This window comes from Chiloscyllium plagiosum, chromosome 18 (assembly GCF_004010195.1).
Source record: "Chiloscyllium plagiosum isolate BGI_BamShark_2017 chromosome 18, ASM401019v2, whole genome shotgun sequence".
NCBI classification, from domain to species: domain Eukaryota; kingdom Metazoa; phylum Chordata; class Chondrichthyes; order Orectolobiformes; family Hemiscylliidae; genus Chiloscyllium; species Chiloscyllium plagiosum.
The window spans coordinates 63,613,516-63,640,605 of NC_057727.1; the positions used below are offsets into that span (position 1 = coordinate 63,613,516).

At 40.6% G+C, this 27,090-nt stretch overlaps 1 protein-coding gene across 4 annotated transcripts in view; it reads left to right on the plus strand.

The window, feature by feature from the left end:
- Positions 1 to 17,500: 17,500 nt before the first annotated feature.
- The window catches only part of dock3 (dedicator of cytokinesis 3), a 918,089-nt gene continuing 908,499 nt past the window's right edge, over positions 17,501 to 27,090 (plus strand). For 2 of the 4 annotated variants that reach the window (XM_043708482.1, XM_043708483.1), the window contains exon 1: positions 17,503 to 18,696. In XM_043708482.1, coding sequence (XP_043564417.1) covers positions 18,438 to 18,696 — 259 coding nt within the window. In that variant the 5' untranslated portion in view covers positions 17,503 to 18,437. Of the gene's footprint in view, positions 18,697 to 27,090 lie in introns of all 4 variants that reach the window. The other 2 variants (XM_043708484.1, XM_043708481.1) reach the window with 2 other exon arrangements.

Genomic DNA, 27,090 nt, shown 5'->3' on the forward strand with positions numbered 1-27,090 from the left:
ACGGAAGAATACTCTAATGAACTGGGTGTCTGAGAAGCTGCTGGGCTTGCTGGGATGGCAAAAAATAATTATGGAGCAAATTCCCTTGGACTTTTTTACAAACATGGTGTGCCACACAACAGACCATTTTTATGATATATGGCAGCCCTACTTGAGTTGCTTGGATATAGATTTGTCAGTTGTCTTCACTAGGGCGTTTGTTTAACCAGGATGGTTAGGTTTGTCAAGCCCTGGACCCTGGAGGGGGTCTCCTGAGTTAATACAGGTATTTTCCAATGCTCCCGTTCCTCTGTTTGGGAGCTTTGCGCCAAGCATTAGTTACTTACTTATTATTGGTGTTTTTTTCCACAGTGTTAGGGTTTGTTTTGCATTATAGGATAGGTTAGTACTTAGTAGACAGTAGTTGTATTATAATTTGTGTTTTATTTTCTTTTTATTTTATTATACTGATATTTGTTATTGATTGTATTTTTCAATAATTTTATAAGTTTGTAAAGTTAGAATAATTTGCTAATAAATATATTTACAAAAGAAAATAAACCTGTTCATACCCATTCTGTTGCAGCTTCAAATGCTTCACACCATCCAAGTGTGTTTCTTGTTATAAGGCAACATCCACTCTCTCCCTTTTAAGGCTGGAAAGTATCTTCTCTTCTTGACAGGCGAATGACTCCCCTTAATATTCCATTTAAACACATCCTTAGCTATAACCTCCCGCAGCACAATTTAAACTCCAGAGAGGAAGAACCCAAATTACAGATCACTGAACTTTAATGCAAAAGAATCCACGAAACCTGAAACCTACACGTACTAAAATAACCATAACCAACAAATCTACAAAACTTACAAAAACTACATACAGCAAAAACAGAAAAACAAAACATTGACAAAGGTACTGATTGAAGGAATTTACCCCCATTCAAAGGGGATACCTACACATCTTACAATCCTACTAACCATCCCAACTGCTCTCTCAACTCCTACCAGCTAGGATCACGCCCTATACACTGACCACTTGGTAGAGAAGAAAAAACACCAAGTCCAAGGTCAGTACTATAGGCAAGTAAGCTAAAAATAAATGTGTCACCCATCCCTTAATGTAACTTAGAGATTAAAGATAAATGCACTGTCCATCCTGGACATCATTTCACGCAACTTATTGCCAGAAAGGAGACTCCACCAAGTCCTTTTCAAAGAAGATTAAACCCAAACACCTCTGTCCTCTACACTTATTCAGCTGTTCGACTTAAATTAATGTGTCCACAAACTTCTTCGCTTTCTTTGACGAGTCGAACAAATATATGGATCCATTACGATTGATCCGAAGCACTGCTGGCTATCTTAGAGAATACTAGATCCCAAGCTGAAAATGGCTGTGAAGAAAGCAGCCCATGTGATGACAAGGTCTAGGTTGTAGGGGTCAGTAAAGGATATAGAAGAAGACGTTCAGGCCCTAAAGTTGTAGAACTCAATCTTGAGTCCTGAATGCTGCAGGTTCCCAAGCAGAAAATGAGATACCGTTATCCCATCTTGTGCTGAGTGTCTCTGGAGCACTGCAGCAGGTCTAAGACAGAAATGTTGAATAGGGAACATGGTGGTGCATTGAAGTGGCAGGCAATCAGAAGCTCAGGTCATTTTTGCAGATAGACCAAAGGTGTTCTGCAAAGTGTTTCACCTTGCCAATATAGTGGAGATCACATTGCAAGTAGAAAATACAGTAGAGTAGATTTAGTGAAGTGTAGGTAAATCACTGCTTCACCTGGAAGGTGTATCTGTGGTCTTCAAATGTGAGGATAGAGAATGAGGAGGTCTTAAACATTCTAGTGATTGTATGGGGAAGGTGGTGTGGAGGAGTGTTGGGAGTGGAGCACCTGGAAGGTGTATCTGGGGTCTTCAAATGTGAGGATAGAGAATGAGGAGGTCTTAAACATTCTGTGATTGTATGGGGAAGGTGGTGTGGAGGAGTGTTGGGAGTGGAGGAGAGGTGAACCAGGGTGTCCTGGCAGGAATGGTTCCTGCTGACAAAGGAGGGGAGGAGAATTTGTGTCTCATGGTGGTAGCTATCTGGTGGTTACAGAAAAGATGACTTATGATCCTTTAAGTGTGGATGCTGGTGAGGTGGGAAGTGTGGACTGGGGGACCATTTCATTGTTGTCAGAGGAAAGAGAAAGATTGAGAGCAGAAATGAGGGAAATGGTAGGTCATGGCTAAGGGCCCTGTGGTGGAGAATCCTCAGTTGATGAAAAAGATGGACATTACTGAAGCTCCCCTTGTGGAAGGTGACATCATCAGAACAGATGTAACAGAGACAGCAAAAATGGGAGAATAGAATGGAGGCTATGGAAGAAGCAGGGTGTGAGAATGTATAGTCAAGGTGACAGTGTGAGTTGGTGGGGTTGTAGTGGATGCTGGTGGTCAGCCTATCCCCAGAAGTAGAAACAGATATCAATGAAGGGAAGGGAAATATCAACGATGGATCAGGTGAAGGTGAGAGCAGAGAGGAGATTCAAGGCAAAATTGAAAAAAGCTTCCAATTCCGGATGAGAGAGCTTAGCAACACCGATGATGTCATCATTGTACCAGAGAAAGAGTTGTGGGGAGGGATCTGGGTAGATTAGAACAAAGAATGTCCCGTGTGTCCCACAAACAGATAGGCAGATCAGGGGCCCATGTCATTACCCATGATCACACCTCTGATATGAGGAAAGTATGAGAAGTTAAAGGAGAATTTGTTCAAAGTAAGGTTGAGCTAGCCAGCAGAGGAAGTTGGTAGTGGATGGGGGTGGTTCAGGCCTTTTTTCCAGAAAGAAGCAGAAAGGTCTAAGGTCATCCTGATGGGGGAATAGATGTGTAAAGGGATTGCACATCCATCGTGAAGAAGAGGTGCCTGTGTCAGAAGCATCGTGGGTATAATTGGGAAGAGACTAGAAAAGGAGATAAAATATCGAGTCAGTTATGTCCCAAATTTTTTAGGTTACAGTGGAAAATAGAAACAATTCAGATTCAACAATGTTTTCTGATTGGATTAGTTTGTATTTGACTGATAGCTTTCTTTTAAATGTTCATGATGAAATGTTAAAAATCTGAGAAATTCTCTTTTCAAGATAGAATAAAACAATTCTATTCAAATTGGAGTCTGTACAAAAGTGCCCAGAAAAGATAGAAATTAGACTGAAAAACACTGAAAATAAAAAAAACTGGTTTAGATTCTCAAGAGAAAATTTGAATTAATTCTTGGGAATCTTTTGATAATCCGCTAGGATTGTTTCTCAGCAGTTTTAAGATTAGCAAGACTTTGCTGAGCATTTAGTTTGGCTTTGTAAATGAATTCCAGAGAGACCTGTTTTTCTGCAAAACTGGCATTTGAAAGACAACCCAGATGACGGTGTCGTTGCAAGACACTAATCTGCGATTATCAACATTTCTCTTTTTTTTGCAATCCTAACTTGTTCAAAGTCTGGCTTGCTGTCAACATACAGATCACTAAAGTTTATGTGCACGGGTTTCCTCCTATGAATTGAGGTCAATAACACACTACATCAGATTGGACTTCAAACCATTTTTGTATCTTTTTATCCTTGACATAAACTTTTTCAGAGTAAAACAGAAATAATGAGGGAAAACACAGTCATTGAAAATTTTAGTTACAAAGGGTTAGTTTAGTTTTTATTGTTGCGTGGACAGCTTTTAATTTTGCTGCTTGGTTGCAGAGCAGATCACACTGTTTTTAATCTACTTAAATCAATGGAATGAAATGCAGATGTATTTTACAAGTCATTGCCTAAATGGAAAAATAGGAATTGGGATTTGATTTTCATAGTACTGTTATTTGAAGTATGGTAGCTGAAATAATCTCTGTTAAAATGGTTGAAAAAGATCAAACAATTTAACTATCACCTCCTTTTCTGTTTGAAAGAGGCATTATTTCCATTAGTTAGCTAATTAAATGGAGGTTTGGACACTAAGGCAAGTTGTAGAGACGCATCTCTTAGTCGTTACTGTCTTTATAAAATCTCAAACTTTTCTTCCTCTCAGAATCTACATGCACTTATTGAGCAATTGCTTTTGAATTGTCTTGTCTTCTAATCTATTGTTTTTAATGTTAGCTGCTTCTACATTTTATTTAAAACTTTTCAATTTAAAAAGTCATTCAGGCTTTAACAGCTTTAATGTGGGCCCTGCATTTTCATTTCTGGATGCCCTTCATTGATGACTCATCAGGAGGTACATAAAATACTAGATGCCAACTGTGTTTTGAAATGTTATCTTCCTTTCTCAGGGGAACATATTTCAGTAGGGCTTATTGCCCTTCTGTTCCCATCTAAAAACTACATTTATAATACCACAGGGATTTCCGACTCAATTTGTAACTGTTTGGAGAAATACTTTGGTGATGGGCAAAATATTCCCATTATACAAAATATATGTTGATCAATAGTAAAGTAAATACTCCATTAATGGAATGTTCTCATTAACGTTTAAGTTGGTGCCTAAAAGCTTGCATTTACAGCATGTACTGCCCATTAATCAATAAGTAGTTAAAGTGTATGTTTCCAATAGTTATGGCCATCTTATAATAATCTAAAATACAGTTAAAGAGGTTGTAATATTTATGATAGAAATATAAAGTAGTGACTGTCCCCATCCTAATAGAGTAATCAAGCACAGTCAAATTGATCTTGTATTGGGCTTCATTGATGTGGGTTCATTCTGTTACAGTTCCTATAACTTATAATGGGAGAGCTAGTGTCATGAAAATTTGCCCACCATGCACAATGGTTGGTATAACAAAGAAATGACTCTTCAACCATCATTTCTTTGTTTCCCCCTCTATCTAGATGCTCCAGCAGTACTCACATGGAATAATCCACAACAGAAAGAGAGATAAAATTGGATTAATTGAGTTCATACTATGGATTATGGATGTGTAAAATTGATTCTCCATCTTCATATCTTAATTCTGTTGAGTTTAATTTCATATCTCTGTCATTTGGTTCTACAGATCTCAACCCATTGGAAACAGACAATACTACTAATTCTGCCAGATGATTTCTTTATTTTAAACATTTCTGTTTGATATGATTATTTCAATTTTCATTGCAATAAAAGATAAAACATATTATATAATACCTTTCACTTAAAAGCAGCCACCAGCACCATTCCTTTTTTCATTCTGCTGAACATTCAATGTCTTGATAATTTCCTGTCATGTTTTAACATTCCATTTTGCAATCTAGCAATCAAGGTCATCTTGTTAACTCATGGTTGGAAGGAGATTTATATTATTTGTATTAAAACTCTACACTCCTGCCACATCTAGTTTGGAATGTGACAAATTAGCCAACTAATGAGAAGAGGAGGCTCCAGGGACATCCTCAAGTTCAATGAAGCTGGAGCTCAGTACCAGTGCAAAAGACATTGCTGAGGCATTCACTGCTATCTTCAGTCAGAATGCCTAGTGGATTTTTCCTCATGACCTTCTCATAAGGTCTCCAACATTATCAATGTTAGTGTATAGCCAATTCAATTCACTCTACTTGATATTAAGAAACACTGAGTACATCAGATACAGTGAGGTTTAGGGACTTCAACACAAGTCGCTCCACATCTAGTTAAATTGTTCCATTACAGAATACAACACTGACATTTATCCAAAAACATAGAATATTTCTCAAATATTTCCAATCCACAAAAAACAGGATAAATTCAATGCTGTCCCATTAGTCTCCTCTCCATTTCAGCACACTGATGAAAGAGGGCATTCACTATGTGATCAACATTTCCTCAAAAATAACCCGCACATTCATATTGACTTGAGGATCTACCAGGATCACTTGGCTTGGGACATAATTATAGCCTTGGACAAAACATGGACTGATACCCAGTATGAGGCAAAGTGACTGCCTTTTACATCAGAGCAGCATTTGATCAGTTTTCACTTCAGGAAGCACAAGTAAAAGTAAAATTAGTAAGGACCAGGAAGACAGCTCTCCTGGACCTGGAATTTTTTGCGCTTAATCCACTCAGCCCCAGAGCTTTGCTACAGAAATCTCTCAGGGCAGATATTTCTAATTAACCTGTCAGCTCCAGAGGAGGTGGGACTTGAACCCAGAGGTAGGGGCACCACCTGGCCTAGAGGTAGGGACACCACCACTACATCACAAAAACTCTACATTCCTTAGGAAAGCATCCTAAACCCAACTACCTTTAGTTGCTTCATCAATGATTTTCCATCATAAGGACAATGCAGCTGTGTGCTGATGACTGCACAATATTCAGTTCAATTCACAAATACCCAGACCCTTAATTATTGTATGTCCACATTCAGCAAGTCTGGACAAATCCAGATTTAGGAAATCTAACAGGAGACTAACCCTGTACCCTTGACATTCAGTGGCATCACTCTTGCCAATGGTTCATCATCAATACAATTGACTCACTATTGTCCAGTAATTCAAATGATAAATGTTTGTCACTGCTAGAGCAGGAAAGAAACTGAATATTCTTGTGTGAGTGGTTCATCTTCTGATTCTCCAAGTTTTCCCACCACTTACAAGTTATAAGTTAGATACATGAACAAATACATGACACTTGATTGGATTGTACAATACTCAACACCTGTACCTATATCACCACACCAACTCTGCAGTGTATACTATCTGCAGAATATACTCCAGCAACTTGCCTTGGTTCAATCAGTAGCACTTTCCAAACAAATGCCTTCTACTCCGAACAAATGCATCAAATACATAGCAATAACATTGTGACTAAGACACCTGCCAGGCAGAACATCATAACAGCTTGTTCATCAATGGTCTTCCCTTCATTATATGGTTAGAACTGGAGATGTTTGCTGATGATTGCATGATGTCCACCAACAATTCAAGGCTCCTCAGATTCTGAAGCAGTCCATGTTGGAGCAAGACTTGGCCAAATATATGGCAAGTATTTGTGCCATTCATGCTATTTATGAAACATTTGTGCCACATATGTGCCAGGCATTGACCATCTCCAAGAAGAGAGAACACAACCATTAGCCCTTAACATGCATTGGCAATATAATGACTGAATCCTGCACTGTACACACCTTGGTGTTACCATTGAACAAGATTCTGGATCAGCCACATAAATACAGCAGTACAAGAACAAATCAAAGGCTGAGAATTCTGCTTTGAATTCAAATCCTGATTCTCCAGAGCCTGTCCACACATCAGGACTGTGATGGAATATTTTCTTTCCAGGATGAGTGCAGCTCCAAAAACAATCAAAAACCTCAACACCATTCAGGGCAAAGCATCCCACTTGACTGACACTACATTTACCTTTGAATATTTTCAATATTCACTCTCTCCATCACTGATACATTGTGGCATCAGTGTACCATCTACAAGGTGAAATGCAGCAATCTTCCAAACCCATGACCCCTATCACCTAGGTTCTATATGCATGGGAACACCAGTTCCTGCCAGTTCCCCACAAAGCCATACACCATCCTATCTTGGAATTATATTGCTTTTCCTTCACTGTCGTTGAGTGAATCTGCTGCAGCTAAATCCCTGAACTCCCTTCATAATGGTACTGTAGATGCACTTACAACACACATACCACAGTAGTTCAAGAATAAGCTCACCACATTATTTCTCAAGGGAATTTAGTATTCGGCATCAAATGCTAGCCCAGCCAGTGACACGATATCCTGTGAAAGAATAGAACCAGGTAAAGAGTTTAATTTAGGTTGGCAATGCTGTCATCTTCAATCGGCATCGTCGTAGCTATCCCTCGAGGTCGTGGATGATGGTCTTCGTTTCATTGATCTGTTTATGGGCTCTCAGGTGGCTTATGAGTCCAATCTTGGCTTTGAAAGTTCTTCCACATTCAGGACAATGATGGCAGTTTGGGCTTTGTTGCTTCCTTGTTTTCTGTTTTCTTCCCTTTTCTTCTAGTTCTGCACATGTGTTGGCTTCAAAAGTTGCTTTTCCTTCTCGGATGATGCTTTGCCAGATTTTCCTGTCCTTGGCACTGGTTTCCCAATTTTGGTGTCGATGTTACATTTCTTCATGTTGGCTTTTAAAACGTCTTTGAATCGCTTCTGTTGACAGACTCTTTTACGTTTGCCTTCTTTAAGCTGGGAATGGAAGATTTGTTTTGGCAAATGTTCATCTTTTGTCTGAACAACATGACTGCTCCATCTTAGTTGGTTCATGATGACATAGGTTTCAATGCTTGTTGTTTTTGCTTCATTCAGCACTCTGATATTGGTTCTTCTATCTTTCCAGTTGATATTCAAAATGTTTCGAAGGCATCGTTGGTGGAACGTTTCAAGTGCCTTCAGATGTCGTTGGTATGTTGTCCAAGTTTCTGATGTATACAGGAGGGTTGAGATCACCACTGCTTTGTACACTAACATTTTAGTGTCTGTCCAGATGTCACAATCATGAAAGGCTCTTATTTGGAGATGTCCAAAAGCTATTCAGAGTGTTTAAGACGATGTTGGATCTCGTAATTAAGGTCGACATTGGAGGAGAGGTGACTTCCAAGATAAGGAAAGTGGTCCACGTTTTCCAGGGCTGTTTCGCCAAGTTGAATTGATGGTTCTATCTGATTTGTCTTAGTTGGTGATGGTTGATAGATGATCTGAGTCTTCTTGGAATTGATAATAAGTCCAAGTTTTGTGTATGCATGGTTGAAGGCAGTCAGAATCTGTTGCAGGTGGTTTTCTGAGAGAGTTGCAACACTGTTGTCATCTGCGTATTGGAACTCGATGAGGGATCTCATAGATGTTTTGGTTTTAGACTTAGGACGGGCAAGATTGAAAAGTCTGCCATCTATTCTGTAAGCAATTTCAATTCTTGGGGTTAGGTTGTCCTTGAAGATGTGGATAATTGTCACAGTAAAGATGGTGAACAAAGTTGAGGCAATCACGCATTCCTGTTTTACTCCTAATCTGACTTGAAAAGGCTCACAGTTACTGGTGCTGACCATACTGTGGCAAGCATTCTATTGTGCAGGAGTCTCAGGATTCGAATGTACTTTTAGGGAATTCATAGGTGGATAGAACATGCCATAAGCATTCCCTTGATAATGAGTCAAAGGCTTTGGTGAGGTCGATGGATGCCATATCCAAAGGTTGAAGTTGTTCACAACATTTTTCTTGTCATTGTCACATGGTGAAGATCATGTTGATTGCTCCACGTGATGATCTAAAACCAGCTTGTGTCTCCGGAAGGATCTTCTCGGCTAAAGGCTTGGGCTGATTGCTAATGATGCAGGTGAGGATCTTTCCTGCTGTTGCTAACAGGAGAGTTCAATGATAGTTTTAAAATTCAGATCGATCACCTTTCCTTTTGTAGATGGTAACGATTGTTGAGTCTGTAAAGTCTGCTGGTATATCTTAATTTATCCAGATCTTGATGAGAATTTGATGCAGTTAGCAATGAAGCAGGTCACCTCCAATTTTGTAGACCTCGGCTAGTATTCCATCGAGTCCAGAGGCCTTGTTGTTTTTCAAGGTTTTGATGGCTTCCTTGACTTCTTCAAGTATTGGTACTTTGCTTAGGGAGTCGTCAACGGGCTGCTTTGGAACGTTGTTGATCACATTCCTGTCAAATTGGATGGTTTGATTTAGAAGATATTCAAAGTGCTCCCTCCATCTAGAATTGATGTCAGCATTGCTCTTCAGAATGGTTAAACCATCTTTGCTTTTGAGAGGGGCTTGGCCCTGAGTGGATGGGCCAAAAATAGCTTTAGTTGCGTTGAAGAAGCTTTGAGTGTCATTGGCATCCACTAGTTGTTGGATTTCCTGAGCTTTCTTTCTCCATCATTGGTTTTTCAGGTTTTGGGTGCTCTTCTGGACTGCAACCTTGCATTCCTGATAATGTCTCCTTTTGGTAGCTGATTGTTGGTCATTTTGTAAGGTGATGAAAGCTTTTCTCATTTTGTCGATACATTGTTGGAGAAGTTTGTCATTATCATTGAACCAGTTCTGATTTTTTTTGTCTTGAACCCAATTGTTTCTTTGCAGGAGGTGATGATAGCATTGATTCCAGGATTCTTTTATGGATGGTGGGATTTGTTGAGGCAGTTATTTGTGAAGACGTTGTTGAAACTTCTATACATGGTTGATGTCTTGGAGAGCGTCAACATTGAATTTCTTGATAGTGTTCTGATTTTGGTCTTTCCTTTTGGGCCAAATCTTCATTCTCATGGTGGACGAGATGAGTCGAAGGTCTGCCCAGCACTTATCGGCACCAGTAACAGCTCTTGTTATCAGTACATCTTGTTGGTCCCAAGATCTTATGATGATGTAATCAATGAGGTGCCAGTGTTTGGAGTGCGGATGCTACCAGGAGACTCTACGCCTGTTTTTCTGACGAAATAGGGTGTTTTGTAATCATCAGATTGTGTTCGGCACATTTGGTGAGGAGGAGTGTTTCATTGGCGTTCACCTTGCCAACTCCTTCCTTGCCTATTATTCCAGTCCAGAGCCTATGATCTTTCCTGACTCTGGCACTGAAGTCACAAAAGAGAATAATCTTGTCATTGTTGGGAACAGAGGAAAGGACGTCGTCAAGTTAGGCGTAGAAGTTCTCCTTTAGTTCGTCTTCAGCGTCCAGAGTTGGAGCATAGGCGCTGATAATGGTGGCATGTTGATTCTTGATGAGCTGGATTCAGAGTCATGAAACATTCATTGATTCCCAGTGGTTGCTCTATCGGCTTCTGATGTAAGCTATTTTGGATGGTAAAACCTACACCATGGATCCTCGGTTGTTCAGGATCAAGTCCTTACTCAGATCAACTATGTCAAACTTGAATTTTTTGAGTTCCCGGGCAACAAAAGCAGTTCTCCTCTATGGCTGGTCTGAGTTTGGGTTATCCATCAAAATTCGTATACTCCTGGTTCCAAATTTCATAGCTCCACTTCTTGATGTTTTTCACCCGCATAAATGTGATCCCTCTGGACATTGACTTCCAGACAGGATCGGGTGAAGCAGATTATTTTTAGGGCACCTTTTCTAGCCCCCACCCAGTTCAAGGTAAGCAGAGTGGACCCGAAATAGGGCTGCTCAGACGTGAATACTGCTACCGAACAACTTGCCTGCTTTTATTCAAACGTTGAGTGACTGAATCAAGTATTCAACGCTTTTGAGTGGTTCTTAACTAGGAGCTTTCAGCCATCACATTGCCTGCTCTTGTTGCCCTCCCTTGATTGCCGAAAGACTTGAAGAAGTAGCCCACAGAGCGAAGATGCCTGTGCATGTACTTGTTTAATGTGTACTTGATGTTGCACTCCAAGAAGCACACAATACTTCACAAGTCAACCAACTGATTCCAATGGCATAGAGACCATGATGATTGGAGCTGATAGATTTGTTGCAGCCTTCATTTGCCTTCACAACCATTGAGTTCGAAGTAACTTCATCTGCCTGTTCCACCATTGAGGTCTTGATTGGATTATTCTTTGTCAAGGACCTCACTCTTGACTTTACTAGCATGGGTAACTCTACCAGGAGCATAACTCCAGACGGCATTGCTCACATGATCTCAGGATCACACAAGCTTCTCCACCACGACAAGGTGACAATCCATGGAGAGTCATCTTCAGTACTTTCATCAAAAAGCACCATTTCTAGACATCCAAATGCAGAAATTATTAAGAGCTTGTAGTCTTTCTCTGCAAATTAATACAATGCTGTGTAAGCTTGTTTCAAACGTACAGCGTGCTGGGTAGATCCCATCTACAGGGCAAATTGTGACTGAATAAAGTATAGTGCAGATTCACCAGAATTATAACAGGACTTTTTCTTGAATTGTCTACTCACAGACAATTCTTACCCCCAGCACCATGATCTAGTAGGCAGGTCCTGGATTCATACTAGCTAGAAAGAGATCAACACTGTGCTGTTGGTACAAATCCAATCAACACCATCTATCTAGTCAACTGAGACATTTACACCAAGAATTTTTTTTTTGTAATTCATTTGTGGACTGTGGGTGTCGCTGACTGGCCAATATTTATCACTTGTCCCTAATTGTGCTTGAGGAGGTGGTGGTAAGCTGCCTTCTTCAATTGCTGCAATTCATGTGCTGTACGTTGACTCACAACGCCCTCAGAAGAGACGGTTCCAAGATTTTGATCCAAAGGCAATGAATAAATGATGATATATTTCCAAGTTGGGATGGTGAGTGGTTTGAAGGGACTCTTGCAACTAGTGGTGTTCCAATGCATTTGTTGCCCTTGTCCTTCCAGATGGAAGTAGTCGTGGGTTTAGAAGGAGTAGACAGGCAGGCAGCTGGAAGAACACAGCAAGCCAGGCAGCATCAGGAAGAGGAGAAGTCGATGTTTTGGGTGTAACCCTTCTTCAGAACTGAGGGTTGGTGTAAGGGGAACTGCAGATGAAGGGAGTGGCAGGGACAGGGTGGTGAAGTGGGGATAGGTGAAGACAAGCAGAGGGTAGGACCTGGTTGGTCAGTGGAAGGAATGAATCCAGTAGGTGGGTGGGAGAGAGGGGGAGAGGCTAGGAAGTGGGTTGGGGGATGGGAAGGGAGGTTATTTGAAATTGGAGAACTCAATATTAAGTCCTCCAGGTTGTAGGCTGCCCATGTGGAAAATGAGGTGTTGTTCCTCCAATTTGTGGTTGGGTTTGTTGTGGCAGTGGAGGAGGCCAAGGATGGTCATGTTGGAAAGGGAGTGGGAAGGGGAATTGAAATGGGTGGTGACTGGGAGGTCTGGTTGGCCCCTGCGGGCCTGGCTGAGATGCTTGGTGAACCATTCCCTAAGTTTACCTTTGGTCTCCCCGATATAGAGAAGAACACATGGGGAACATTTGATGCAGTATCCTAGGTTGGCAGAGAGTCAAGTGAACCTCTGTCTCACCTGGAAGGACAGTTTGGGGCTCTGGATAGAGGTGAGAGGGGTGGTGTGCCGGCAGGTTTTGCATCCTTTCTGGTTGCAGGGGATTCAGGGGGGTTGGTGGTAAGGGTGGCACAAACCAAAGACTGTCAAAGGGAATGGTCCTTGCGGAAGGCAGAGAGGGGTGAGGAGGGGAAGATGTTCTTGATGGTGGGCTTTAGTTGGAGTTGGCGGAAGTGCTTAAGGATGATGTGTTGGATGCAGAGACTGGTAGGGTGATAGGTGAGGACAAGGGGAATGCCTTCTTCATTGCATTTAGAGTAGGTGAATGGGGAATGGAGATGGTGTGATGGAGGGCTGTCTGGATGACAGAGGGAGGAAAAGCACATTCTTCAAAATAGGTGGACATCTGGGATGCTTGGGAGAGTAATGTCTCCTTGTCCAAGCTGTTGAGGCAGTGGTGGAGGAATTGAGAGAACGGGATGGAGTATTTGCAGGATACTGGATGGGAGGAAGTGTAGTTCATGTGGTTATGGGACTCTTGTGGGTATGTCGTAAATGTCCATATGGAGACTGTTGCCAGAGGTGGAAATGGAGAGGTCAAGAAAGGGGAGGGAGGTGTCCGAGATAAACCAAGTGAATTTGAAGGCGGGTGGAAGTTGTGGGTGAAGTTGATGAACTGCTCCAGTTCAGCCTGGGGGCAGGATGCTGCGGTGATGCAGTCATGGATGTAACAGCGGAAGAGTTGGGGCACAATGCCTGTGTAGGTACTGAAGAGGGGCTGTTCGACATAGCCGACAAAGAGGCAAGAGTAGCTGGGGGCCATGCAGGTGCCCATGGTCACCCCCTGGATTTGGAGGAAAAAAACAGGAGGAGTTAAAGGAAAAGTTATTAAGGGTGACGACCCAATGAACTCAACCGCAAATTGGAGGAACAACACCTCCTCTTCTGCCTGGGTAGCCTACAGCCCGGAGCACCCGATATTGCGTTCTCCAATTTCAAATAACCTCCCTTCCCATCCCCTGACTCCCTTCCCAGCTCGACCCTCTCTTCCACCCCTCCCACCCACCTACTGGATTAATTCTGCCCACTGACCAACCAGGTCATACCCTCTGCCTGTTTTCATCTATCCCCACTTCACCACCCTGCTCCCACCACCCCCTTTATCTGCAGCTCGCCTTACATTCACCCCCAGTCCTGAAGAAAGGTTACACCTGAAACGTTGACTTCTCCACCTCTTGATGCTGCCTGCCTTGCTGGGTTCTTCCAGCATCTTGCTTGTCTACTTTGGATTCCAGCATCTGTAATGTTTTGTCTCTATCCAAGTGGGTTTAGAAGGAGCTGTCTAAGCATCTTTGGTGAATTTCTGCAGTGCGTCTTGTAGCTAATATATGCTGATGCTGCTGAGCGTCAATGGTGGATGGAGTGGATATTTATGGATGTGGTGCCAGTCAAGCCAGCTGCTTTGACTTGCATGGTGTCAGGCTTCTTGAATGTTGATGAAGCTGCATCCATCCAGGTGAGTGGGGAATATTCCATCACACTCATGACTTGTGCCTTGTAAATGATTGATAGGCTTTGGTGAGTCCGGAAGTGAGTTACTTGCTGCAGTATCTCGAGCTTCTTATCTGTGGTTGCAGTGACTATGTTTACGTGGCAAGTCTAGTTGAGTTTCTGGTCAATGACAGCTCCCAGGATTTGAAAGTGGAGGATTCAGTAATGGTAACACCATTGAATGTTTAGGGGTGGTAGTTATTGGAGGTAGTCATTGGCTGGCACTTGTGTGGCACATATGTTACTTGTCATTTGTCGGGCTAAGCCTGGATATTAAACATTGTACAATCATCAGTGAATATTCTGACTTCTGACCTTATGATAGAGGGAAGGATATTGATTAAACAAGAGAAGATAGTTGGGCCTAGGACCTTGAGGAACTTCTGCAGAGATGTCCCGGAACTGAGACGACTGACTTCCAATAACCATGACCATCTTCCTGTGTGCCAGGGAGAGTTGGCCCACTGATATCCATTAATTCCAGTTTTGCTCAGGCTTCTTAATGCCGCATGTGGTTGAATGTGGCCATGATGTCAAGTGCTGTCATTTACAACTTACTCCTGGAATTCAGCTCTTTTGTACATGCTTCAGCTAAAGCTGTAATGAGGTCAGCAGCTAAGTGGTCCTGACGGAACCCACTCTGGGGGTCAGTGAGCAGATTATTGCTGAGCAGATGCTGCTTGACAGTACTATTGATGACATCTTCCAACACTTTGATGATCAAGATGGGACTGATTGGATGATAATTGGCCAACTGGATTTGACCTGTTCTTTTGTATACAGGACATACCTGTGCAACATTCACTTTCATATTCATGTTTGAGTCTGGATCTGTGGATGGTGATGATAGGTTCCCTAATTTCTTTCCATTACATACTTGGTCAGGAATTTATCCTACTCACCAAATTTTGGAATGAATTACAAGTTAATGCTCAACCTGTTGGCTGTGTTATGAATGCACATTCATTGGCCGTCAAGTCCTGGAATGGTTTATAAACCCAAAGCTCCAGCTCAAAGGCAGGAGCATTATCCTCTGTGCCAGAAAAGCTCCTATAACAAGGCTTAAAAGGTTAAATTATGAGGTATGGTTACATGGACTAGGGTTACATTCTCTTGCATAGATTAGAATTAAGGTTGATCTAGTTGAGGTTTAAGATGATTTATAATTGTTGACAGGACAAATAGAGAGAAATACTTTTCTCTGATGGATAAATCCAGAACAATAACATATTATCATAAATTTAGAGGTATCTACCCAGAGGTTATGTTAGGAATGTTAGGAAGTAAATTTGAAACTATGCCCTAACAAACTGTTGAGATCTAATCATTGAAAAATTTACAAACCACTGTTGAAACATTCTGGTCAGCAACAGTTATAGCACCAAGGTAGAGCTATATTACAGATCATCCATGATCTAATTGAATGGTGGAACAGGTTTGAGGATCTGAATGGCTTATGTCCATTCCTATTTATCAATCTCCAGGAAGAGAACTGACTGTTTTAAAGGTCTTTGTAGTAAAGACCATTTTCTCCTGACTGCACCACCTATCTTTGTAATCTATTTAAATCATCTGTGCCTTCCTTGCAGCCTTCCTTCCACTGACTGTGGCCCTCCATACACACTGTACCCAATGTGATAGTCAAGCTTGTGTTCTATATGTTCATTAAAAGCTCAAGTGCGAGACTTGTGACTGATTTCACATACAGGATTTAGAGTCATAGAGTCATAGAGATGTACAGCATGGAAACACATTTGTTTAATGTAAACACTTTTGCATCAGTATTTTTTCTCAATTCACCCAATATTGATGACCAATACACAGGAATTGTATTTTTTCTTACATAAGTTAGTGACTTTATAAAAAACACAATTCAGGCTGCCATTTGGTGTAATCAACACTCATTTGCTAAATTCTTGGAACTCAGAGCTGAATGTTTCTGGTGCGTGTGGAATATGAGTGTACCATTTAATGGTAATCTAGCCCAGAGTGGTCTCGCAGACTAGTTTTACAGTCATAGAGATGTACAGCACAGAAACAGACCTTTCGGTCCAACCCATCCATATTGACCAGATATCCCAACCCAATATAGTCCCACCTGCCAGCACCCAGCACAGATGTTTCCAAACCTTTCCTATTCATATACCTATCCAAATGCCTTTTAAATGTTGCAATTGTACCAACCTCCACCACTTCCTCTGGAAGCTCATTCCATACATGTACCACCCTCTATGTGAAAAAGTTGCCCCTTAGGTCTCTTTTATATCTTTCCCCTCTCACCCTAAACCTATGCCCTCTAGTCCTGGACTCCCTCACCCCAGGGAAAAGACTTTCCCTATTTATCCTATCCATGGCCCTCATGATTTTGTAAACCTCTATCAGGTTACCCCTCAGCCTCTAATGCTCCAGGGAAAACAGCCCCAAGCTGTTCAGCCTCTCCCTAAAGCTGCCTTCTTCACTATTCTATCTACCTGCGACTCCACTTTGAAGGAGCTATGAACCTGCACTCCAAGGTCTCTTTGTTCAGTAATGCTCCCTAGGACCTTACCATTAAGTATGTAAGTCCTGCTAAGATTTGCTTTCCCAAAATGGAGCACCTCGCATTTATCTGAACTAAACTCCACCTGCCACTTCTCAGCCCATTGACCCATCTGATCAAAAACCAGTTGTAATCTGAGGTAACCTTCTTCGCTGTCCACTACACCTCCAATTTTGATGTCATCTGCAAACTTACTAACTATACCTCTTATGCTCACATCCAAATCATTTATATAAATGTTTTTGATTACATATTAGTGATAGGAGTTTTATGGATTTTTGTTTTTGGCAAGCTTGTTTCCAGTTTTTGTGCTTCTCCCAGGTCAGGACATCGCCTTGTTGGAATTATTTTTCCAATTTTGACGTCTGATTGCTAGAAACATTAACTGTTTTTCTTTTCATTGCTGTTTCGAGCACTTTCTGTTTCACCTAACTTATTTACAATGACTGTTTAAACGCCAGTTATCATTTCAGAAGCTTAGTAGCAGAATCATTTTGACCTAACACATTTCTGAGAACTGCGTCAAATCAAATTTTGGAGCTCCTTTTTCTGCTTGCTATTCAGATTGGCATGTATTTTTTGCGATCCCCGAATTAATTTGCTGTGGGTGCAGAACTATGTACCTCCTTTGTAAAAAGCAACCTTTTTCGCTGATGATGGTGGTGCTGTCCTCGAGTCTTGGACATGCGGGCTCGAACAGTATGGATGAAAGGTCATTGACTCGAAACGTTAATTTCTTTCCCCATATGCTGCTTGACTTGCTGAGTATTTTCAGCATTTTTTATTTGATATCTCCAGCACACGCAGTATTTTGAAGCAACAGTGTTGTCTTCAATCTAACTTCTCACCAGATCGGTACTTAACCAGTAAATTATTCGGTGCGGTGGGCACGAATAATCACCTCCATAATTAGCACCTCAGATTGTCAGGATTTCCATGGCGAGCAAAATTACACCAATCTGCGTGACAGAAGTAATCATTCTCTGCAGGATCATCTTCTCCAGACTGATGTACAGGCAAACTATTTCTCGGTTTGTCATTTCACAAGCTTTTAAATGGGCTGTACGATTTAGTCTGGACATATACGCATAATATTCGAAGCAGACTCGCGCTTGACTGGGTGACGGGGCGACTACTTTGGTCACTGATCTTTGAAATTGGTTGCTGTACAGTAGGTATTCGCTTGGTTGTTGTGGTTTATTTACCGCAACCCGCCACAAACAAAACCTCTGGACGATTCTCGTGCGCAGGGAAGGGCCACCGTTTTCACTCGCGCGAGCGTCTGCTCGGTCGTCATGGTAACAACGTTCCCCATCCTATCGGCTGCCGCCGGGCGGCCTCGCGCGTCCTCCTGCACCTATGGCCGCGTGAACGCTTTCCGTTAGGCAGCGCATGCCTACAGGCGCGCGGCCGCTGTAACGGACGACGAGGAGGGACGGTAGCTAAAGCCGTAGCGTGACTCTGGATGGCGTTTGTGGGAGATTCTGCGGCACAATGAGTGAGAGCCGGAGCCGAAACCGAAGCCGGAGTCGGAGCCGGGTTCGGGTCGGGAGAGGCAGTCATCGAGGTGCTGCTCCGCCACCGACCCAGGGAGAGGAGGACAGTCACTTCGGTGCCGGGTCAGTGGGCGATCACATCGCCTCTCCGACGCGCGCGCACCGTGGGAGAATTCCATGCGAAGCGGCCGACGCTCGGGCTTGTCCAGTGCCGGGCGAGATGTGGACACCGACGGAAGAGGAGAAATTTGGCGTCGGTAAGTGGATATTATTCCCCTTTTGTATATAAAAAAAATCAAGTGGTCAAGCAAAATATACATTTTTTAAATGTCTTCTCGCCCTGACAAAACCCAGCGGTGGAGTGCGGGGGCTGCAGGACGCAGTGAATAACAGTGTTGGTTTTACTCGCGGGCTCGGCAGTTTTGAAGGAGCATTTAAATGAAATGCAACTTCACTGAAAAAGACAGTGGATTTTGACGGTGCAGTTTTCTCCACGATGATGGGTATTTAAATGGTCTGCGTTGGGACTCAGCTTGTCAGACAGTTGGTTGCAAGTGTTCGAAGTCGATGACAGCTGAGTCCAAATATTGCAGAATTGATATGGGATGAGCCTCCATGCGAAGTGTATTATAAATCTGTTACATAAACTGTTGCGTGCAATGAGTGTATTTGTTAGCGTTGCTCCTGCATGCATTGCTGCATGCGAGGGGTATCAATTTTATGCAGCACCAATTGCAAATACAAATTCCGTCTCCTGATGGAGATTGTGTTTTGAACGCTATCTCTTGCCCCCTCCCCGTTGTGAATCGGTTATAGATGATATTCCCGGCTAGTCAGAAGTATCATATTTGAATAGAGGGCGCTGTCATTACGTCCTAAGAAAATGCACCTTGGAGCGCACACTTCGTTGGTGTTTAAAATGGCAATGAGGCCATGAAGTAAACAGCGCAGCGAACAAAACACGGGCCAACAGAAACTATAGAACAAACCTTACAGCCTAAATGCTGTACATCAGTTCAGCCATTTTAGGCACAGTGACAATGTACTCTGATTTGTTAAGATGTTGAAATGTGTAGGAATTTCATAACATCACCTTTTATGTGAAGGATGTACGTTATGCAGTTCAGAGAAAAGTTTATATTCTAATTCTTCGTCTGATTAAATATGTTATAAACTGCATTAAAATATTAGAATTGTGGAGTGACAATTTTTAATAACCTTCCGGTTCTATTTACTTCAAAGCATTGTTAAATTTATATTTTAGAACCTGCCAGTTATCATAGAGAAATTACTGGTACTAAAAGATTTTAGTAATACTGTTTAGTTGCCGGGAAGCTCTGAAGGATGTACTGAAGTTCTGCGTGATTGGACAATCAAATCCTAATGTTCTGTGTGTGGGACGACGTATATTTGTTTACAACAGCATCTCAGAAGTAATGTATTTACTACCCCCCATTGCAGAATATTTAGTTGAAATATCCCGATTGGCATTGATTTTAGTAGAGCTATCCTGTTTACTGGTCTCCTTTTTGAGTGCATATGATTAAAATATATAAACAGTATGTTGTGTTTTATTGATGTGATTTGTTAGTCTGCTCCTTATACTTCATTGACATGAACACACTTCACTGGTGTTATGTGGAAAGGATCTTATAACTTGCTTTGAAAGTTTATCCTGTTTCATTACCAATGATTTTACAAATCATTCCCTCAAACCCTTGTCTGGCTCTTAACTTCTAATCATAACTTTTTGAATTTCTTTCAGTTTAAATTTGCTTTAAGGCCAGCCAGCTTTTCTCAACATTTTGTGTTTGACATGTTGAGGTACAAATAGTTTTGTACAATTGATCATACATTACTTTTGGAAAATAGTTTATGATGCATTTTATATCCACAATTTTGCCATTCCTTTCAATTTTGGAAGACATTTGCCTCTGCTGGCTTCAAATTCCATAAATGCCAGGCGGCATTACAGTCATGTTGCACTATATGTGTGGATCTTGTTAGGTAGTTAAAATGCCAATAGAGGCCATGAAGTAAGCAGCACAGCATAAGTCAACAGAAACTATGAATAGATCTTATAACCCAAATGTCATCTGTTACGTATCTGTTTAGTCATTTTAGGCACAGTGGCAATGTACAGTGTGCTCTGATTTGTTCAGACATTGAAATGTTTAGGAATTCCATAATGTCATATTTACGTGAAGGATGAATCTTGGGAAATTGTTCAAAACAAAGTTTTATGACACTATAATACTTGGTCTATGATTAATATGTTTTTAACGTAAAAGTTTGCATTCTATCCTAAACTGCATTAAAATGTTAGCATGGCATCTAATGGAAGCTGTGGAGTGACCATTTTTAATGCTAAACTTCTGATTCTATTTACTTCATCGTATCATTGTTAAATCTATACTTCAGAGCTACCAGTTATCATGTAAAAATGACTAATACCAAAACATTTTAGTAATACTGCTCAGTTGACTGGCAGCTCTGAAGAATGAACTGGCATTTTGTATAATTGGGGCAATTAAATCCTAAAGTTTTATGTAGGAATGATAAGTACTTGTTTATAAACAGCATCTCAAAGTAATGTATTTGATTGTTCAGTTGGCCATGAGGCAAGCCCGACACCCGGTTAAAGATGTCAAGTATCTCTGGGGGCAAGAGCTGCCTGCCTGGCATCAGTATTTTGGGGGCTGTCACTGCCTCACTTTCTTTGGTTCACTCATGGGATATGGGCACTACTGGCTCAGTCAGCATTTGTTGTCTGCTCCTAGTTGAGGTGATAGTGACCTGCCTTCTTGAACTATTGCTATCCGGTGCAGGAAATGGGATCCACAGCACTCTTAGAAAGCAAATCTGAGAAATTTGACCGAATAACACTGAAGGAATGGTGATATATTTCTAAGTCTGGATGGTGAGTGGCTTGGAGGGGAACTTGAAGATGATGGTGTCCCCATGTATTTGCTGCAATTGTCTTTCTGGATGGAAGTAGTTGTGGGTTTGAATGGTACTGTTTAAGGAACCTTGGTGATTTTCTGCAGCCCATCTTATAGGTAGTACACACTGTTGCTACTGAGTGTCTTTAGGGGGAGTCAGGAGGTGAGTTACTCGCAGCATTCCTACCCTCTGACCTGCTCCTGTAGCCACTGTATTTATATGCCTAGTCTAGTTTATCTTCCAGTGTTTGGTAACTCCTGGGCTATTAATTGTGATGTGTTCGGTGATAGTAATGCCATTGAATGCCAAGGGGCGATGATTAGCTTGTCTTTTATTGCAGATGGTCATTGCCGGTGTGGTGTGAATATTATCAATTTTCATTCCAAGCCTGGATATGTCCAAATTTTGCTGCATTAGGACAAGAATTGCTTTCGTATCTAAGGACTTGTTTGTTTCAGCAAATAGTACCTTGGAAGGATACAATTTCAGAAGCAGCTACTGTTAACGAGGTTTGGTGCAGTGCTCTTGCTGGCATTATTTGGTCCCTCAGAATTCAATTCAAAATACTGCAGAATAAATTATCAGGGTCTTCCTGCAAATGTGATGATTGTGCACTAACAGGTTACAAACACAGTTTGGGCTTGCTGGGAAAAGGAATTCAAAACATTAATGGTTCCTAAAGTGTCCCTGAATGAGATAAAGGTGCACTTAAGTAGTTTTATTTGTGTTTTCCATTCCTCTGTTGTATTATGCCTTTGAATTTCAAAACTGCTCTGGAGATGTTGGGATCTTAATTTAACATCCAGAGCCTTGATTTTCAAAGCTCACAATTACTGGGTCCCAATCTTGCAATTTATGACCAAATGGTCCCAAAGGACAGATACCAGAAACCGAATTATGCCAGAACAATATTGACCATGTACCAAAGCCATTTGAGAATATCAAGATGTCACCTAGGAGCACTTAACTTTTCAGTTTTGAGTGGTTCTTTGCACAGAAAGCAAATAGATGGAATAATGTCCTCTCACACAAACTAGTACATTGAGCAAGATGTCTAAATTTGTTTAGTCCAGTGCTGACAAAGCACGTGTAATTCCTTTCGACTTGTACTTAGCATATAACATTTGTTTGTCCTGTTTGAATATAATAGCTTTAGAAATTAAGAAATGGCTGCTCTTTGCACTGTTGCCTTTTTTTGCTGAATAAAACCTAAACCAGAATACTGGAGATTTATCTGGAGTTTTCTTTTGAAGGATTGTGGGAATAGTACATTAATAATATGTTAACATGATGCTAATATAATCCACTCATGTAAAGTCTAACTAAACTCTATATACAAAATGTTTGGACATTTCTGCTGTGGACTACCCATAGTTATTCAGAAAGTTAGGAAAACAGATACAGAACGTAATCCAGCTCATCTAATCACATCTATTCAGCAGGAACCTATAAATAATCCACCACAGAATCCAACTGTTTCTTAGATATAAAATTCCTGGAAACATTTATCATACAACCCTGACATTCATGCTTTCTGTTGGTTGCACTTTATATGAAGGCAACTTTCTTGATTTTAGTACACGTTGAATTTAAATTAAAACTGTTTGAATATTCTAACTGTTATATACTCTTTTCTGAGATATATCCAAGTAAAAGCTCCAATAAGTAATACTTCACTGAAAATATGAGTAGAGCCTGTTTTAGTTTATGGGAAATTACTTTTTTCATGCTGCTGTTTAATAAATTAGGATGAGAATTAAGATGGTCAATGAAAATTAAGTTGAATATATTTCCCCTTTATTAAGGAAGACACTGATTATATCTGTATTGAATGAATTACTAAGTATGACTATTTGAAAATTGAATTAACATTAGCAAATCAATTGATTTTTACTTGATCAAAAAGTGCCAGCAAAACAGATACTGGAGGCAGTTATAACCCAATGAAGCTGATTTTTTTTATTTATTAAGTGCCTACATGAGCTTGATTTTTCAAATGGATGAATTACTATGATGTGCAAGGTAGTACTTACGAATGTTAAATAGAATGAGTATTTGGATTAAGAGTTGTCTATTGCTCCTTGTTGTAAAGCTCCTGTATGAGATAAGTTTGTATAGTTTTCTCTTCATTTGTAAGGGATGTCACCCTTAGCAACAGTATATGCACATTGATACATCACACCATTAACTGAGTTTGGCTGCAAGGAATCTGAGCAAACCTGAATTCACAGGATTTATGAAGAAACCTTCCAGAATTTGGAGCAAAGACAGATAATTGTAGTTAAGAGCAATGATTTCAGCCCTAGCACATTTAGTTTAAATATTTGTTAAGACAGTATTCTGTCTAGATATCACCAGCTTTTCCATTAACAATCTGCTCCACCTGTTCCATTGTTAAGTTTAGAATTGGAGAATTTGATAGCACAATATTTGGGTCTGGTTAGTGAAACTATCTGTACTTTTGCGTAGCAAGCCTGGGCAACATTTGTGATGACAGTTATAAGTGGCAAGCAACATTCATGATACACAAATGCCAGACATAATTTTATTTTATTTTATTCATTCATGGGGTAAGGGCATTGCCAGCTGGGCCAGTATTTATTGCCCCTTTGTAGTTGCCCTTGAGAAGATGGGAGTAAGCTGCTGCCTTGATGAATTTCTGCATGTATCTTGTAGATGGCTCACACTGCTCTTACTGAACATTGGTGGTGGAAAGATTGTTTGTGGATGTGGTGCCATTCAATCAAATGGGTTGCTTTGTCCACGATAGTGTCAAGCTTATTGAGTGTTGGTGGATCTGCACTCATCCAGGAAAGTGTAATGGGATACTTCCCATTATACTAATGACTTGTGTCTTGTATATAATGAACAGTCTCTGGGGAGTTAGGAGGCGAATTACTTGCTGCAGGATTCATATCCTCTGACTTGCTCTTGTAGCCACAGTATTTCTGTGGCTATAATATCCAAGATGGAGTCTAACCACTTTTCCATGACTATCAATGGCATTGCCATGCCATTCTGATATTCCACCATGAACATCCTGACATCACCTTTCACCAGAAAATCAATTCAAAGCAAAAAGACTATACATGCAGGTTAGTGATGGGGTATTCTGCAGTGAATGACTCATTCAAGTCTGTATATTGTTCATGTCTAAGCATGGACTTTTGTTATTTGTGCAGTTGCAGGTGGAATTGTATACATTTAAATTTCTGACATAATGATGGAGAGAAGTTTATTGAACAATATCTTACACCCTCCCTCATATATGTTTTGCCTTTAGTATGATTAATTGTCCCAGAGCACATATCATGGGAGCATTATAAAATCAAATTTGACCCGGAGCTGTGTAAAGAGATATTAGATCAAAGTTGTAGGTTTTAAAAATAGAGAGACAGACAGGTTTGAGAAAAGAACCCCAGAGTCTTGACAAAAGAAGATGCAGTTAGTAATGGTGAAGTAATTTAAGCATAACACTTTGTGGGCTGTGGGACTGGAGAAGGTTGGAAAGCATAAGGCCATCAAGTGATCTGTAAACAAAGGCTAAAATTTTAAAATTAAGATATTGCTTAATGAGTGCCAATGTAAGTCAGTGAACATTGTGGTGATAGGTAGCCTTTGATTTCATTACTGACTAAAACTCCATCAAACTCAGCCTTGGCAGCCCACGTCGGTAAAGGATTCCACAGATTTACTATAATCTGAGAGAAGAAATCCCTCTCATCTCTGTTTTAAATAGGAGACCCCTTACTCTGAGATTATTACATCTCGTCCTTGACACTCTCAGAAGATAGAAAAGTACCTCTTACTGTCTAAAGATTTTGTAGGGTCACCTCTCATTCTTCTAAAGATCAATGAGGATAAGCCTAACTCAACTGCTTCTCATAAAATCATTCCATGGAATTGACCTATTGAAACTACTTTGGATTATCTCCATTGCCAATATATCTTTCCTGAGATAAAGGGGCTACATCTATTCATGGTAATCTAGGTGTGATTTGACTAGTGCCTTGTTTAGTTTTGGTAAGTCCTCCTAGTTTCAAATTCTGTTCCCTTTGAAATATAGGCCAACATCCTTATTACCTGCTGAAGCTGGATGATTTATGCATGAGTACCTCCAAATCCCTCTTTGCTACATCTTTCTACAGTCTTTCTAGATTTTAATAAAATTCAGCTCCTTGACTTTTCCTGCTAAACTACATAACCTCACATTTTCCCATATTGTCTTCTATCTGCCAGGTTTTTACCCATTCATTCTTTAGATTTTTTTTATATAGATATTTTTATTACACATTTAACATTTTTACAAGTTTACAAAAATAAACAAAACTCTCAAATATAAACATTGATATACAATTAAATCAAATATACAAGAGCCAAAATTTAACAAAAGAAAAAAAAAACCGAAAAAGAAAAAAAACCAAAACTCAACTATCTACTAATCTAACCTACAACTAACCAGAGTCTCTTACATGCTCGGAATGTGTTAACATCAGATGTAATAAAACCCGTATTCATGTGGGATTCCTCTCCTAAGGGGCCCCGGACCAGCCAGGTTTGTAATCTCAATTAAATAAAAGCCCTTGTTAGGATAGCCGAAATATCTGTATTTATGTAATTCAAGAAGGGCTGCCATATTTTATAAAATAATTCGGTCTTTCGGTGCACCATATTTGTAAGGAAATCAAGGGGAATACATTCCATAATTAATCTGTACCAATTTGAAACTCTAGGGGGGCCCTCAGCCACCCAGTTCACCAAAATATTTTTCCTTGCACAGAAAGAAAGAATAGAAAATAATCTCTTCCCGTACATGTCCAGGGAGGGTAAGTTCGAAAAGCCCAAAAGGAGAGATAGAGGGTCCACTTTAATTTCCGTTCCTAAAATTTCTGTCAGGGTACTTGCTACTTTAGTCCAATATCTACGGATCTTATGACAGATCCATAGGCAATGTACAAGAGTGCCCACCTCTATTTTGCAGTTGGGACACATTGGAGATGCTCCTGCCTTAAATTTTGCCAGTTGAACCGGTGCTATATGGGCCCTATGAAGTATCTTCAGCTGGATAGCCTGGGTTCTGTTACAAATAGTAATTCTTCTAGCATTTTCCCAAATACCATTCCACGTTTCTATAGAGATTTCTAGTCCCAAATCCTGATCCCATGTTTTAAGCAGATTATCCAAATCTCCCGATACTTCATCATGTAGTAAATGATAAATAGTACTGACGGAAGATATCCCCACTGGTCGTAGGACACTACATTCTCTATCGGATTTATAAAGACTAATAACGTAGTCTTCTTCTGTATAAAATCCCGAATTTGGAAGTATCGAAAGAGGTCTCCATTGGGTAATCCGAATTTATGACGCAGCTGTCCGAAAGACATCAGGACCCCATCCTTAAATAGGTCCCCTAGACATGAGATACCCCTGGAGCTCCAGAGTTTAAAAGTGGCATCTGTTAACCCCGGTTGGAATCCCCATGCTCCCACTATCGGTGCATAGGGGGATGTTTTATGTGAATTACCCTCATTTTGCCGCATTATATTCCAAGCCTTGATTGTATTCAGTATTATAGGGTTTTTACAGTGATCTGTAATGATTTTCCTCTTGTCAGAGAATAAAAGGTTAATAAGTGGGTATTTTACTTGAGAAGCCTCGATGTCCAACCAGATTGATTGTGGATCAGACAAAACCCAATCAGCTAT